General features: G+C 41.8%; 3 protein-coding genes across 5 annotated transcripts; 2 read left to right on the top strand and 1 right to left on the bottom strand.

Annotated features, from left to right (window-relative positions):
• Positions 1-980: 980 nt before the first annotated feature.
• Positions 981-3699, bottom strand: folr (folate receptor). Its single transcript, XM_028962784.1, has 4 exons — positions 3378-3699; positions 2884-3072; positions 1737-1872; positions 981-1258 (listed from the first exon to the last, which is right to left on the bottom strand). The coding sequence occupies exons 1-4, from the start codon at positions 3501-3503 to the stop codon at positions 981-983; spliced, it is 729 nt and encodes a 242-aa protein (XP_028818617.1). The 5' UTR covers positions 3504-3699.
• anapc15 (anaphase promoting complex subunit 15) lies at positions 2736-6195 on the top strand. 2 transcript variants are annotated; one of them, XM_028961888.1, is made up of 7 exons: positions 2736-2779; positions 2880-4385; positions 4456-4654; positions 4841-4968; positions 5056-5115; positions 5303-5440; positions 5636-6195. In XM_028961888.1, the coding sequence occupies exons 4-7, from the start codon at positions 4849-4851 to the stop codon at positions 5681-5683; spliced, it is 366 nt and encodes a 121-aa protein (XP_028817721.1). In that variant the 5' UTR covers positions 2736-2779; positions 2880-4385; positions 4456-4654; positions 4841-4848; the 3' UTR covers positions 5684-6195. The 2 variants fall into 2 exon arrangements, with proteins under 2 accessions (XP_028817721.1, XP_028817720.1); XM_028961887.1 differs by having other exon boundaries at positions 2880-4654.
• A 3264-nt stretch (positions 6196-9459) lies between these two features.
• cep57 (centrosomal protein 57) lies at positions 9460-14694 on the top strand. Of its 2 annotated transcripts, none has more exons than XM_028961453.1 (11): positions 9460-9601; positions 10015-10129; positions 10598-10735; positions 11029-11150; positions 11261-11377; positions 11726-11803; positions 11877-11978; positions 12592-12672; positions 13109-13359; positions 13627-13771; positions 14159-14694. In XM_028961453.1, exons 1-11 carry the CDS (start codon positions 9557-9559, stop codon positions 14351-14353), a joined length of 1389 nt encoding a protein of 462 aa, XP_028817286.1. In that variant the 5' UTR covers positions 9460-9556; the 3' UTR covers positions 14354-14694. The 2 variants fall into 2 exon arrangements, with proteins under 2 accessions (XP_028817286.1, XP_028817288.1); XM_028961455.1 differs by having other exon boundaries at positions 9475-9601; positions 9954-10129.
• The last annotated feature ends 289 nt before the right edge of the window (positions 14695-14983 follow it).

Raw genomic sequence — 14983 nt, 5'->3', positions numbered from 1 at the left:
CAGTTCAGTGTGCTTGTTGTAAATATAGATAAAACAACAATGTCATAAAACTGAAATGTTTGAGAGTGTAATTTAATGCCCATCTTTCAAATTCACACTTAATTATTGGGGTTCCCATGGCTCAGGCAATTTCTGGAATATCAGGGAATTTTAGTAAGTCAGGGAATTTGATCATTTGGGTGCCAAGTCGGGACATTATCAGGGAAGTTTGTTAATAGCATATAGTGCAGTAGCCAAAACATGATGTGTATTTATGCATCTTTGTTCCCAGGGAAGTCCATCCTCTCCTCCTCTAAAAAAAGAGCAACATTCTAGAACTTTGGCTTGAAAATGAATTTAAGGATCAGCTCGCCCAAAGTGATCAAATAAAAGATGCATATAGAGGATGTCAGAAATGGAGTTGAGTTTTTGGTTTGTTTCATTTAACATGCAAAGCTTCCTATGTTTAATAGTGATGTAAGTGCAGTTTTCAACTCTATAACCCCTTTAAATGCCCCTTTCTGCTCAGCAATCAAACGTCATATTGAAAAAAAAAACAAAAAACTTCTTTATATGGGAGCTCTTGGAAATTCAGCTTTTTGTTCAGGGAAAGGTCAGGGAATTTAAAGTCTGATTTGTAGTAGAGTGTTCTTGTTCTTCATTGAATGATGTAAGGGACCAATACTTAGAAGGTTGCCGGTTCAAATCCTGAACCGCCAATGCTCCACTGAGCAAAGCACTGTCCCCACACACTGCGCCCCAGTCACTTGTCATGGATGCCACCTGCTCACCAAGGGTGAAAGAGCAAGGGTAAAAGCAGGGGACACATTTCATTGTGTCACCATGTGCTGTTTCACAATGACAATCCCTATACTTTCATTTTCAGTATAACGTAATGTCTTTAGTTTGTGTGTTCCAGTGGAACTTTTGAACGTACAATCATTTTGTATCTGGTGGTTAAGACATAAAACCAGAAAAAAACTTTTCAGAACACATTTATTTCAGTACTGCAGAACAAAGAAGAGGAAACCGATGAGAGTCATGAGGAATGCCGGTGTCATTGTGGCAGTAGCAGGCTGGGCGTGGTTCAGGTAGTACTCTGCCACCTTACGGTTTGGGTTTGGAGGAGTGAACCACAGCTGCATGCAGCGGCCACTACTGTTAGACAGGGTGGTGTACTTGTAGGAGTGAGACCAGATGAGCTCACACATGCTCTGAGCAGTGGGAAAAATGGCAGTCCACTTCTGACACTGAGCCCCGTCTGGACATTTATTTATTCCTGGTGGAATGGAGGAGGGAAAAAAGCTAATTAAAAGACATTGTATTACTTAGCTTTAGATGTGTAGAGGGCAGTGGTGGCCTGGCAGTTAAGGAAGCGTAATCAGAAGGTTGCCGGTTCGAATCCCGAGCCGCCAAGGTGCCACTGAGCAAAGCACCGTCCCCACACACTGCTCCCCGGGCAGCCTGTCATGGCTGCCCACTGCTCTCCATGTATGATGGGTTAAAAGCAGAGGACACATTTCGTTGTGTGCACCGTGTGCTGTGCTACAGTGTTTCACAATGACAATCACTTCACTTTCACATTCCTTGCAAGTATTGCATGACTGCAAACAAATCATAGGACAAGATTTCACAGTTAGCAGTGCAATCACTGTGAAATCTTGTCCTAGGATCTGGATCAAGAATCAAGAACAATGGGAGAAAAAAAAAAGTATTTTAAATGAAAGTGAAAATATTTTCAACATGGTAATACTGACCTGAACTCCAATTCCAGCCCTTGTGCCAGTTCTGTTTGCAAGTGAAGTCATTTTTGCAGTCATCATACCACCGCTCACAGTCTTCTTTACACAGTGGAACATCTATAATGCGCTCCTTACGCCAATCCTCAAATGCCTGGAACCATGTCATCAAATTACATTCATTTCGCAGATTCAAAGCTGTGTCTAAAATGATTTTTAGTTTGTTTTAGAGATGAGTGCTCTGATTGTGATTGGTGGCTCATTCTGTGTCCAGGAGCCACAGTCTAGACTGATGTGTACAGGTTCACCAATGCGGTCTATGAACAGCAGGGTGGCCAGATGTGCACATGGCTATGGAGCATCTGGAAGGGTTTCACTTTGATGCAGGGATGCCTACACAGAGAGCATTGAAGGGAAGACCATGGCCCTTTCTAGTCAGATTTTTCTAGAATTGCAAAGCCGATGCCACATTTTTTGGAAAATGGTAGCTGGTCAATCATGACAGCCTTGGTAAGTGGTTGATGGTTTGTTCAGATGACCACAAGTTCAACTCAGCAGTGTTGTGGCAAATGGGCACAAAATGACACACATTTCCCATCAAGTGCTAAACCATACAAATATATATAACCTGTTTGGTGCCCTGGGCGAACACCCCCTCTGGCATTACCTGGCGTTCTTTATTTCAGAAACAGATTTCCTGGCTGTAATCCTCACTGAACTACCCCCTACAGGCGTAATGCGGGTATTGCAGCCTGCTGAGCCGTTTTTAAGGTGGAACTGACTATTCGAATAAGGAGCTACTTCAGCGTCCTGTTTTACTTTGTGAGCTGGTTATTAGATTGTTATTAGCCGCTCCAGCTAGTCAGAGAATCTTCTGCCGCCCCCGGAAGCAGGAGGCACACCTAGTAAAAAGTGTGCCGAAAACGGGGAATAGAAAACTGATCGGTGCCCATGCAATTATGACGTCAGGGCAGCATATGCGCACGCGCGGGCAAAAAAAACAAAAAACAAAAAACACACACACGCACGCGCGCACACACACACACAGGTAAGCTCCAAAGGTAAGGTAAGCTCCATTTTTCCCGCTTAAGTCATGAAATTACATGATTTTTAACACATGGTTTCTGTGTGTGTGCGTGTGTATGTGCCATTTTGTCTCAGCTACCTCCTGGATCCAGGGTCCTAGATGTGGGGAACATTCGTAGAAGCAGGTGTCCTGGATAAAATGCTTCTTGCAGGCATCACTCATAGTGCCACAGTGGTTCCAGTTGAAGTTGTACAAGTAGGAATTATCATCATGAGCTCCTTGAGATGTGTTAGCTGTGCAACATGCATTGTCCCTCCAAGGTGTGCACTGAGAAACAAGGAGTAATCAAAAAAAGAAAATTAAACTAGTGTATCAGCTTCAGCAACCGTCTTAAACAAAATGTGCAACTGGCTAATTTTCCAAAAATGCAAATGGATTTAAAAAATAGTCATCCTTCAAGTTCTTTGCTGCCCTGACTGATTTCTTCATTATAATCTGAAGAAATATTGTGGAAGAGAGGAGCACACACAACTACCAATTCTTTAAAAAAAGAACCAAATTTTAGGAAACCTCAGGTTAACGTTTAGCGATTTTTTTTTAACCTTTAGCGAGTGTTGTGAGTGTTTCCTTACCTGATTATACAGCTCACCCTCCTTTCCTGGGGTTTCTTTTTGATGTTTGCCATTCATACACATATTAAGTTTGTCCAGACACGCAGATGAGGACACCAGGAGCAGCAGAATCCACACAGGCTTCATGACCAAGTCTCAGTAGAGAGAGAAAAACTAGATTTATCCAAAAGAAAAAAATGGATCAGATAAAGGAGAGCCTTTTCCAGAAAGAAATCAAGTAACACTTCCACAAGTAACAAAACCCAATGAGCATTCCCGTCAATGTGTAATAGTTCACCGTCTTTAGACAACAGCACATTTATGACCTACGGACAAAGTCTGCCTCCAACACGTGCTGTCGCGTGGGGACAGAAGTCTTTTCTCTAAACAGCATTACTTTTAGCACGATAACTTTTACATACATTTCACTTTTTGGATTTTATAGTGGGTAATAATATAAAAAGAAGCTGAGGCAGCAGAAGCAGTGAATTTTATGACTTGCATAGATGCCCTTCAGTTATCTATTCAGAAAGAACGGCTCATAGGGTTTTTTGTGGATGGTTACGTGCTTGCTGATGGTCAAGGTGCATGTTCATTCTAAACTGTCGACCCTGCAGTATGTGACTTTTGAACATTGAACAGCATGAATGGTCCTGTACTGCCAAGTGTGGCATGAGGTACGTCAGAAATAACACCACAGGAATCTTTCGCCTCTGCAGATATTTTACCACCTTTTTTTTCAACTTACCTGCTGTGGCTCAAAGAGCTGGTCTGTGACTGTGGGCCATTCCTGCCAGTCAAGTGTAAATGAATCAGTGATGGAAAACCAGACCGGCTTAAAATAAGAATTGTGTAGAAAATCAGAATATGTTCAACACCATCCTGGATTGTCAGTAAAAGCAAATGCCCACAGACCTCAACCGACGTCCATTCAGTTCAGCTGAGCTTCCCAACAAATCTGATATTCCCTGGGGGGGGGGGGTACTCCCATAGTGCACCACTGTTACAACCCTGGACTCACCTGGCCAGGTAATCAATGCTGTGGATCACTAATTACCAACATTTTTACAGAAAACGAATTACTCATTTCATGATTTAGACTTTAAAGAAAAGTGAATGTGGTGGCGGAAGAAGATGTCTTCCCCATTCCAGATCCACGCCGAGGCCCTGCGAAATTGTCGGTTTTAACGCGGAACTTCCTTTCCGCGTCGCCGGGTTTCCGGGGGGAACGTAGACGAGGAAACACAACTTCCGGCTAAACTTCAATGTTTGAATTTTTTTTTCTGTCCGCATAAGTGGTAAGAAATCATTTCTTCACTTTCGGCGACATGCATTTTAATGAGAGAAGCTTGTTACTATTAATAAACGCGAATCTGTTGTCATTTGAACGCATAAACGTGAATGTGCATTATTTGGCCGCCGCTCTGCTGCTGACGCATTCCGGACAACTGGCTTACTGGCCGGCTTCTCTTTTTCTTTCCTAGCCGGCGACATGTCGACCCTTTTCCCGTCGTTGTTCCCACGGATGACCGAGTCTTTGTGGTTTAACCTGGACCGGCCGTGTGTGGACGAAACCGAGCTGCAGCAGCAGGAGCAGCAGCACCAGACCTGGGTAAACGGACACCCCGCCGACCCGGTCGAATTCTACATTACTGGCCTGTCGCCGCCTTCACTCAGCTTTGGTCCTCATGTGTTGTAGTTGCAGAGCATTGCTGAGAAAGACAATAACCTCATGCCCATCGGACGACCCATATTCGAGGTAATTATGTCACAGTTGTCACTGTGCGCACTGTACATTGTAATACATTAAGTTGATGAATTGCTCCTATATTGAGTGATGAAAGAAAAAAAAGTAGGCTTTCTTGCATCTTTAGAGAACTAAGCTTGTAGCTTAACAGTAATCTTTGATTATCATTCCCAACTGCCGAGAATGTTCTCTCTCACAGACCTTTGATGAAGAAGAAGAGGAAGATGATGAGGATGAGGAAGACAGTGAAGAGGACTCTGAGGATGATGAGGACATGCAGGACATGGATGAGATGAATGACTATAACGAGTCCCCTGATGATGGGGAAATCAATGAGGTGAGATGGATTCTTTTTTTTTCAGTACTCATGAATAGTAAATATAAATAAACGTCCATCTGGACGTTGCTACAGAACTGTGCATATTATTTGGTGGCCGTACCTCTCTAAAAGCCTCACACTTTAAATAAAGAATGACTTGGACCTGTTAAAAAAAAATAAAACACACATTCTAAAGCAGCCTTCTCTGAACAGGTGGATATGGAAGGAGCTGACCAGGACCAGGATCAGTGGATGATTTAGGCCAGAACAATCCATCAGGTGGCTCATCCTGTTGGGACTGGGTGCCTTTGATTAAAGCTGCTGGCTGTTCATTTTGATGTCACCTTGAGGGAGGGCACATCAGATCCTGCAGCACTGAGTCATATTGAAGACACGGGGCTACATCCTGTTTAATAGCTGCCAAGAATTCGAATTGCACTGAACAGGAAGAGATTTTTCCAGTACGTAGTTTACATTATACACTCATCCACGTGGTGATGGGTAAACCAGCATTATCTGGTTGGAACTTGCACTGTGCATGAATTATTTGAGTCGTTGAGTTCTGCTTAGATAAGTACTCACACTTACGTCTGTTTATGTAAGTCTAGTCTGACTACACATGCACAATCTCAGATGCCTGCTTTGCATTCATGTATTTATGAATACATTTTTTTATGAAGTCTTTTGTGGTATGTCATTCACACACAGTATATAAAAAGTATACTAAAATAAAATAAAATTCTAATGTATTTCCACATACTTCAACATTCCAACCCTGAGTTCTTCATTATTGTGTTTTCCAACTACACCTAAGACTGTACCGTCACATTATCGGGATGGAGTTGGAGTGCCCTAATGATCCTAGGAGCTATGTGGTCTGGGGCACTTGGTGCCCCTGGTAGGGTCTCCCATGACAAATTGGTCTTGTAGGGTGAAACAAAGAATGGTTCAGAAGATCTTTCCACCAAATCGGAACAAATATGTATTCCAGCAGACTCTTCACCACATCAGGATCTTGCTATTTACCTGGACAAACTGAGCACTCTCCTTCTACAACAGTCTGCTAATGTAGATTCCTTCTCTACAATATCTGTCAACACAAACCACCCAGATACTGGTTCAGTCCTTAGTAATCTCACGACTGGATTTTTGTAACTCCCATCTAGCTGGTCTACCTCCATGTACCATCCGACCACTACAACAAACACAAAATAAACTTGTAACATTCTTATTGTCTGACTTATGTATAGAAACTACAATAGAGTGAATAATCAGATTGTATTCATCGTTGGGGGTCCTAGTGAACCAGAATTGATCTCTTCATAGATTGTAACATGGAAGCACGTTGTAAGTTGCTCTGGATAAGGGCGTCTGCCAAATGCCTTAATTGTAAATTTACATTTAAGGTTACCGGGGTCCCACCCTGGAGCCAGGCCTGGGATTGGGGCCCATGAGCGACCCAAGTCCTTGAGAGAGGTTGGACACTCTCCTTTGCTGGTGTTGCTCCGGGTGAGAGGCGCCAGACCCCAAGGCTCTCAGACTGTTGGGGTTTACCCCGGGGGACGAGAGGGTAGCTTCATTGCGCCTTCGGGTTGGGGAATGGGTCCTGACTGTTGTTTGTGCTTATGCGCCAAATAGCAGCTCAGCGTACCCACCCTTTTTGGATGAGTGCTAGATAGTTCTGCTGGGAGAATTCAAATGTGAGTAAATGCGAGTAATCCAAGTACATTCACCATTGTTGGATTTCCTAAATGTGTTCACTTTTGGCACTTTCTACTTTTAGTGGGGCTTCCGCTTTCAGTTTAAACTCAGTGCAACATGTGAGGTCAGGTTATTATCTATGTAAAAAATGGACAAAAATCAGTGGAGACTGAAAATCATGAAAAAGTGTCATGTAAGGAAGCACAAGCAGATGGCTGGTGATGGTGACTAATTGTAAACCTGCACAGATACTTTACAGTGAGAAAGATAACTATATAAAACTAGATTTTAGGCTAGAAATGGTAAGATGAGGTGTGAACATATATATAACTTTGCAAAGAAAAGACGAGGATAAAAAAAGCTTGTTAGATACTTCAACTGCGACCACACATTTAAGTAGGGGGTAAGTAGCCTGAAGACTAGCACATGAACCCAAAGACCACAACATCACAGGTTTAAACCCTTGTGAAAGCTGTTATTTAAAGCAAGTTGGTGATAATGGTAACAAAGTGAATGCATAATGAGTATGCATGTCACAGCGAAGCGCGACCCTGAAAAAAAGAAAAACAACCCCTTTTGTTCTTAATTGGGGAAACAGGATGAACCATTGTAAGGGAAAATGTAGTTATTAGATGTAAAATATTAAAAGCGCACACTCTGAAAGGCTTGTGTAGGCCATTTCATGAACTTTCCCTCTGTGCTGAAGGATGACAGGTCCATGCGGTCTAGGCAGAACTCCGATTATTAAGATATGCATGTGTGTGTTCGCGTATGTCACCGTGAGGATGCTGCAGGAGACATAAAACACAGCTGGAACAGAAAAATAGGCAGAACAGAACACGCACAGATCATGGTGGGATCTCTGGGTCTTGCTTTGGCTTTTATGCTTCTACTAATAAATCATAAAGTCATATCTTAGTTATCTGCCTTAGTTCCACCAGAACATTTAGTAGGTCATCACAAGGGCATCCTGCAAGACAACACACAGCAAAAAACACAAATACACCAGCACAGAACAACAGAGGCAATGTACAGTTCTTTAATCAGTATTAAGTCGTATGAAATTAAATCCAATGTGAAAATCTGGCTGTGAAAAAAAGTGGGTACACTTGAAATTTTTCTGATTTGAATGCAAGTAACTTATTAAGACTGATTAATTGCAACACCACACATCGTTCCACTATTCAGCACAATTTGCTTAAAGAACATCTGTATGACAGGGTGATGAGAAAAAAGCGCTTTCTTCACTCACGCCACAAAACAAAATTGAATAATTTGGTCATAACAAAAAGCGCTTTGCATGGCAGATTTGTCACATTTGGTGGAGACGCCATCATGCTGTGGGCTGTGTGTAGTTCAGGTACTGCCAACCTTGTTAAAGGGCCCCTATTATGATTTTTTTTTTGCTTTTATATATGTATTAGTGGTCCCCTAATACTGATGAAAAAAACATTTTAAAATCTACAATGTTGGAGGGAGAAGTACAATGTTCTGGAAGGGTTATCACAGTTCCCTGACTAGGGGATGATTTGAAGCAGGTAGCCATCAAATTTAACTGTATAATAGAGTTTGACTTTGGAATAGCCCATTGACATTTACATTTTACATTTACGGCATTTGGCAGACGCCCTTATCCAGAGCGACTTACAACGAGACATACTGTATGTGATTTTGGGCTATATAAGAAATAAATGTTGTTGTTGTTGAATAATACTCAAAAAAACCTTCCTAAAGATTCCAGACACTCATCAAAGGCCATGAAAGGTGTCTATGGGTCATTTTTTTTCAGCAGTGACATTAAGTGTATTGGATTACACAAAATAGATTTAGATTAACTTGTAACGTTCTTATTGTCTAACTTATGTACAGAATCTACAAAAAAGAGTGAATAAAAAGATTGTCAAGATTGTCAAGATGCATACTGCATATTTTGTGTAATCCAATACACTTAGTGTCACTGCTGAAATAAAAGGCATAACATAAATTTAAAGGAAGTTGCTACTTTAAACTCTCAGGCAATGATAAACAAAATTTTTAAAAATGAAAAAAGGTTCTCGTTTTTTTCCTCTTTGTGTGCCATGTACGTTAGAGTTGAGGAAATATTGTTTCTTTGGTCTACACAGTGTTCTTATCTTAAAAAAATACAACATCTTATAGAAGCTTGAAAACAACATTCAAATAAGTATACACAACCATTGGGTGTTAAAATAAACGTAAAAGTATTAAAAAAATGTGCAAAACAACACCCGTAGAACTACATGGTACCGCACCCTGACGCGCTCAGAGACTGGCGTGAGCTGCGCATGCGTGGAACACTCACAACAATATGACGTCATGACGCGTAACGCGGCCACTGTCTGTAGCCGCCGCAAACTCAGCGAGGGCTGAAACGGTGGGATGAGTTCGTAGTTACTCAAACACATTTTTGTAGAAATGGAAAATACCTCCAAATCAGCGACTTCTACAAAACGACAAAAGGTGAGCCGCAGGCACTACGAGATTCTCCATATTTGTCAGCATTTGATTAACTAGCCTATCCGGCTAATGGTAGCCTGTTGAGTTCTGCTAAAAGTCCGATCATTTAAACGATCGTCTGTTTAGTATTCAGCATGAAATCGAAAACACCCTTGACAGCACTGTTTAGAAAATGTTCACATTCCAGTAGCTACAGTGCGTCTCCGTGCATAGATTGTTGCAGATACAGCAACAGTTTAATCGGTTTTGTTTTCGTTTGGTTTTGTTTTTCCTGCTTGGTCCAGGTGTATTTATCTCGTGGACATAAGACACGTTTCAAGTGAGCGATCGAGACTCATTTAATTCACTCGTTTAGCGCGTCGCTCCAGCGTTAGGACGTAAGACGCGTTTAGCTGTCTGCTGTTCGACATCCCCAGGACCCGGCGACGATGTCCGACACCATCTCCCTGCCGTCCTATGCCGAGTACCCGACCCCCGCGCCTTTCATCAGCCTGCGGACCCCCACAGCCTTCCCCGAGAGCAACAGCGCAGGTTGGAATGATCAATGATCGCGACCTGGAGTTCAACCAGCTATTTTATCATCCTTTAGCTGTAAAAAGAAGTGGAGTCACTGCACGCTGAGTTATTATGAGGCCTGTGGTCTCCTAGGACACATAGACAGACATCGGATATCTTCATGGAGAGGGAGGGATGGATGGATGGGGTGAACTAATGCCTTGCCCAGTGAGGGAGAGTTTCTGAAATTTACTGTAATCCGAATTAGCAGATTTTGTAAATGTAGCGTACTATCATTTTAATGAGGAGCATAGGGATGGGGTGAATTAAAGCCCTTCCTAATGAGGGCGAGGTAAAGGGAGAGCAAATGGAGTCATTATTGCAGCTTACACGCTCATAAATAATTTAAACAATGCACGGCGTGCGTGTGACATTCGGTTCCATGCACAGCTTCTTTTCTTCGGTCTTGTTACATTTATGAATTACTTTGTGTTTTTGAGACAGCTATCTTGTCTGCGCTGAAGAACCTTCAGGAGAAAATTCATAAGCTGGAGCTCGAGCGGAGCAGGGCAGAGCAGAATCTGAAACGTCTCACCAGAGAATCTCGGAATGTACAGAATTCTTCACAACCTCCCAAAACAGGTACAGTTCTGCTATACAACAAGAGTACACTCCCCTATTAAAATACCAAATCATTTCAGAACTTTCCCCACCTTTTAATGTGTAAACTTTCATAATTTGTACAATTCAATTGAAAAAACAAAGAAAATACAAAGAAAACATACAATAATATTATTACTTAAATGCACAAATTCAAATGACTGAAAGTGTCATATAGTAAAAATGACCAAAGTAGTCATATCGGCAGTATTTGAATACAGGACCATATCATTATATTGGAATAGAACGTTCTCATGTTCTCGTTTCTTTGTCAGATTTGGAGGCCCAGCTTGCTGCAGCAGAGTCTCGCTGTCACCTGCTGGAGAAACAGCTGGAGTACATGAGGAGGATGGTGCGCAATGCAGAGAGTGACAGGGCAGCACTGCTGAAACATCAGGTGTGTGTTTTACTTCAAGGAGTAACATTTCTAAATACAGTGGCATAGCACTCAAAGTCATCATCATCTCACGCGGTCTTGTCTGATCTCGTCACCCTTTTGTTGTTTAGGTATTGGTGGGGAAAGGTGAGTCAAGCGATCAGACAGAGTTTCAGGCGAAACTAAATAAACTGGACGTGCTGGAACAGGAGTATCGGCGACTGACCGAGACACAGAATCATGCTGAGGTCAGTGACCCACTTCATCAGAATTGTTCTGATGTAGAAAGTTCAGAATTTTACATCATGCTACTGTGGACTACTATTTTGGTGTGAAGACAGTGCTGCTGCTGCTACAAGATTCACCAATGTTATTGACTATTTTAAAACGTATTTTTTTACAGTCTTAATCATTAAAATAAAATAAATGACAGATTTCATGTTTAATTGCAGAATTTATTTCAGGGTGTGGAGGTGATTTCAAACTGCAAAAAGAAGAGCGTCATGTATAAACTCAGCTCTGAGCCCAAGCATTGAGGCTAAAGTCAACCATTTTCTGCTTCGACTTTGATATTTGTGTCCATGCTCCTGTTTCAGAGCAAGATCCGAGAACTGGAAAGGAAACTGCAGGAGGAGGAACATCAGAGGAAGCTGGTGCAGGATAAGGCAGCACAGGTACACTCTCTCTGTGCCCATATCCCTGGCTACAAACCAGAATGGCAAACCAACATTTTTTTTTCCATCCCAGTTGCAGACAGGCCTTGAGACAAATCGCATCCTGCTCCAGTCAGTGTCGCCCCGCCCACACAAATTATCCAAAATGAAGAAGGAGAAGAAAAAGACAGGCAAGGTACTGACTAGCACTTATTGTGTTGACTGTTAGTTTCAGAACAATCAGTATATGGTACGGATGCTTGGTTTTGAGATTCTGGGTCAGTTTTTGAAATAATTAATAACCATTTTTCCGTTTTTGTTTGTTATTTAATCACACCTTTTGTGACACCTTAGCGAAAGTGAAAATTATGTTTTTTTGTTGTTGTGATGCGCACAGCACATGGTGCACACCCATTACCATTTTGTGAGCAGTTGGCTTCCATGAAAGGTGCCCGGTGAGCAGTGTGTGGGGACGGTGCTTTGCTCAGTGGCACCTTGGTGGTTCAGGATTTGAATTTGTAATCTTCTAGTTATGAGTCCGCTTCTTTACCTACTACCCCACCACTGTTTCAGAACAATCAGTATATCGTACGGATGCTTGGTTTTGAGATTCTTATTTTTGAAATAGACCATTTTTTTTCAGTTTTTTTGTTACATTTTTGTTATTTATTAGTAACACCCTTAGTGAAAGTGAAAATGATGGGGCATGGGGCAGTGGTGGCCTAGCGGGAAATCCGACCCGTAATCAGAAGGTTGCTGGTTCGAATCCCAAGCTGCAATCACTTCACTTTCCCTCTCTGATTTCCCAGAAGCCCTTGCTTCAGCAGCAGTCACATGCCCAGCCCCACTACAGACTGTGTCTCAGCGATGTGCCCTTTGTAACAGGAAAGGTATGATTTGTAAAAAATATGTATATATATATATTTAAAGCATTTTTACACTGGACTTAAAATGGATATTCAAAACTGTTATTTTATTATGAAAATTTAGCAATCCGTTAATGAAATAATCAGGCTGATCAATTTTAGGAACTAAATAAGAACTCAAGGACAGTTCACAGAACAGTGTACTTAAAAACTAATTAAAAAGTTTTAAAAACTAATTAAAAATGCTTTTAAAATACATAAAAGCATTTCTACATGTTTCCACAAAGTTTTGTAAATGTAGTGTACTATTAAGAGCAGATTGCGTCCGGATCTAAAATGAGTCCATGACCATATCTCAATTGTATTCCTTACACATATAATATATATGCGTGTATATTATTTAGTTTATTGTACGTAGTCTTTATACCTCAGTTCTCCCAACTTTTCTTCCATGCTGTAGTCCACAGGTGAAAGTCACTCGGTCCGGGCTAATGTGCAGCATGTTCTCAGCCTGATGAAGCAGCACCACCCTCAGCTCTGTAATGAGCGGGTCCTGGGAGGAACACCACTGGCTAAACGCACAACCCGCCCTGGCTGTTCTGCAGGGGACAGGGGGCAGCAGAGCAACAGCAGCTCCTCCTCTTCCTCTTCCTGTGAGGAACTGTCTGAGCTGCTGCTGGCCCTGCAGGATGAATTTGGCCACATGAGCTTGTGAGTGCTTTTCTCAGAATCGGTGTCTGTGGTTTTGGCACATTTTTAAGTCCAAGATTATTCTGTCCAATGCATATTGATCTTTTGATTGTCATCAAGTAGAGCAGTATGGTTGTGTACTCAGCCAGTATTGCCCTGCATGGTGATACATTTTTTATTATATAGCCACTTCCTTGTCATAGCTTTTTTTACTTGCAGTCGTGTGTACCATGTATCAATGTTAAAAATAATGTGCAAATGAATATGATGGGAAATGTGTGTTTCTAGTGATCACCAGGAATGTGTAAGGCAGCTGCAGAGGTGTGAAGATCCTCGTGAGAGACAGGATCGAGAAAGAGAGCTGGAGACTTTGCTGAAAAGGATGGAGTCCAAGGGGGAGCAGATTGGAATACTTCGCCGGTATCAAGCACAGGTATGAACAGAAACTTGTGTGCACACAGGTAGTATTAAGGTTGGCCAGATAATCAATATTTTCTACACCGATTACCTAATAACACGTTTAAAAAGTTTGTATGATGTATCTGAAAAATTAAATACTGACATTTTTATGCTAAGCTGGCTCTTACCTGATTTAGGGGTTATTGATAATTAACACTAGCTGATAACATACACTGGAATGTAGTGGGCCATCTTTCAGGAGATGTACTGTCAGATATTTGTACACAAGGACACACACACACACTCAGTTCATTTTACAGATTCAGATTTTTATCCTAAAATGTACACAAAACTCAAAATAGCATGGTGTGTGTGTTTTTTTTCCTCCCTTTTTCCCCATTAACCCCAAACTACCGAGAAGTTGAGAAAGGAGGGCAGACAAAGGAGAAGTGCGGGGGAAGTGAAGGTGGTTACCACAGTGAGTACATGTGGTCCCATGGCTGGTCCAGTCCGACCCAAACCAAGCGACCGCAACAAAGACAGCCTCCGTCTGCTCCGAGACATGAGATCTTTGCAGACATCATTACGGTCAGACCAGCCTTGCTGGGACTACTGACCACACCCTGAGGACTCTTACAGGACATTAAACTGCAAAGAGACCATCCAAACTGAACTTTCTGTCTGGATCCTGTCATAATGAAACAACATGTTTGAATTTATTACATACTGTGTGTTTGAGACTGCATGACTGGCTAAATGGCAAAATGCTGCAGGGATGATTTCTGATATTCAGCACTGATTTCCCAAAAAATATTGAATTATGGATCTTTTCTGTAAAGACTTCAAAATGAGATGAGATATTTATTCAAATGCAGCATATGTGCACTTCTACTAAATGTCCTCATAAAGATAGGAGTATGTGAATTAGCTGATAATTACAAAATCAAAGAATCAGAAGCAGAGATGTATGGTTTTTCATGTATTTTTTTTTGGGGGTGGGGGTGGGGGTGGGGGGTGGTAATACTGCTTCTTGCTGCAATGTGAGGAGATGGGAGGAGTTCACATGGGGCTTAAAACCCCAGAGTCATGTGGAGAACTGGCATCTTATTGTCAGACTGCTTAGTTTTGCCTTAATTTTATATTCAATAAAAACACAGTAAATTCACAGTAAATTCTTAATTGAGCTTCATTGGAATGACATTGTGATGTGCTTTGCATCCTGGCTTTGTGGAGTGTGCATCCAGTG

This window comes from Denticeps clupeoides, chromosome 19, assembly GCF_900700375.1.
Source record: "Denticeps clupeoides chromosome 19, fDenClu1.1, whole genome shotgun sequence".
Classification (NCBI taxonomy): Eukaryota; Metazoa; Chordata; class Actinopteri; order Clupeiformes; family Denticipitidae; genus Denticeps; species Denticeps clupeoides.
Note: the sequence above shows the minus strand (reverse complement) of the source record. Positions and strands in the feature narration are given on the sequence as shown.

What these genes read in the sequence shown, in the direction of transcription:
- folr (XM_028962784.1), bottom strand. Translation starts at nt 3,503, where the DNA reads ATGAAGCCTGTGTGGATTCTGCTGCTCCTGGTGTCCTCATCTGCGTGT. An exon ending in AGGGTGAGCTGTATAATCAG is followed by an intron (nt 3,073 to 3,377) that starts GTAAGGAAACAC and finishes CTTGTTTCTCAG; the next exon opens with TGCACACCTTGGAGGGACAA. An exon ending in TAGGACCCTGGATCCAGGAG is followed by an intron (nt 1,873 to 2,883) that starts GTAGCTGAGACA and finishes ACATGGTTCCAG; the next exon opens with GCATTTGAGGATTGGCGTAA.
- anapc15 (XM_028961888.1), top strand. Translation starts at nt 4,849, where the DNA reads ATGTCGACCCTTTTCCCGTCGTTGTTCCCACGGATGACCGAGTCTTTG. An exon ending in TCGGACGACCCATATTCGAG is followed by an intron (nt 5,116 to 5,302) that starts GTAATTATGTCA and finishes TCTCTCTCACAG; the next exon opens with ACCTTTGATGAAGAAGAAGA. An exon ending in ATGATGGGGAAATCAATGAG is followed by an intron (nt 5,441 to 5,635) that starts GTGAGATGGATT and finishes TTCTCTGAACAG; the next exon opens with GTGGATATGGAAGGAGCTGA.
- cep57 (XM_028961453.1), top strand. Translation starts at nt 9,557, where the DNA reads ATGGAAAATACCTCCAAATCAGCGACTTCTACAAAACGACAAAAG. An exon ending in TGCAGGATAAGGCAGCACAG is followed by an intron (nt 11,804 to 11,876) that starts GTACACTCTCTC and finishes TTTCCATCCCAG; the next exon opens with TTGCAGACAGGCCTTGAGAC. An exon ending in AGAAGAAAAAGACAGGCAAG is followed by an intron (nt 11,979 to 12,591) that starts GTACTGACTAGC and finishes CTGATTTCCCAG; the next exon opens with AAGCCCTTGCTTCAGCAGCA.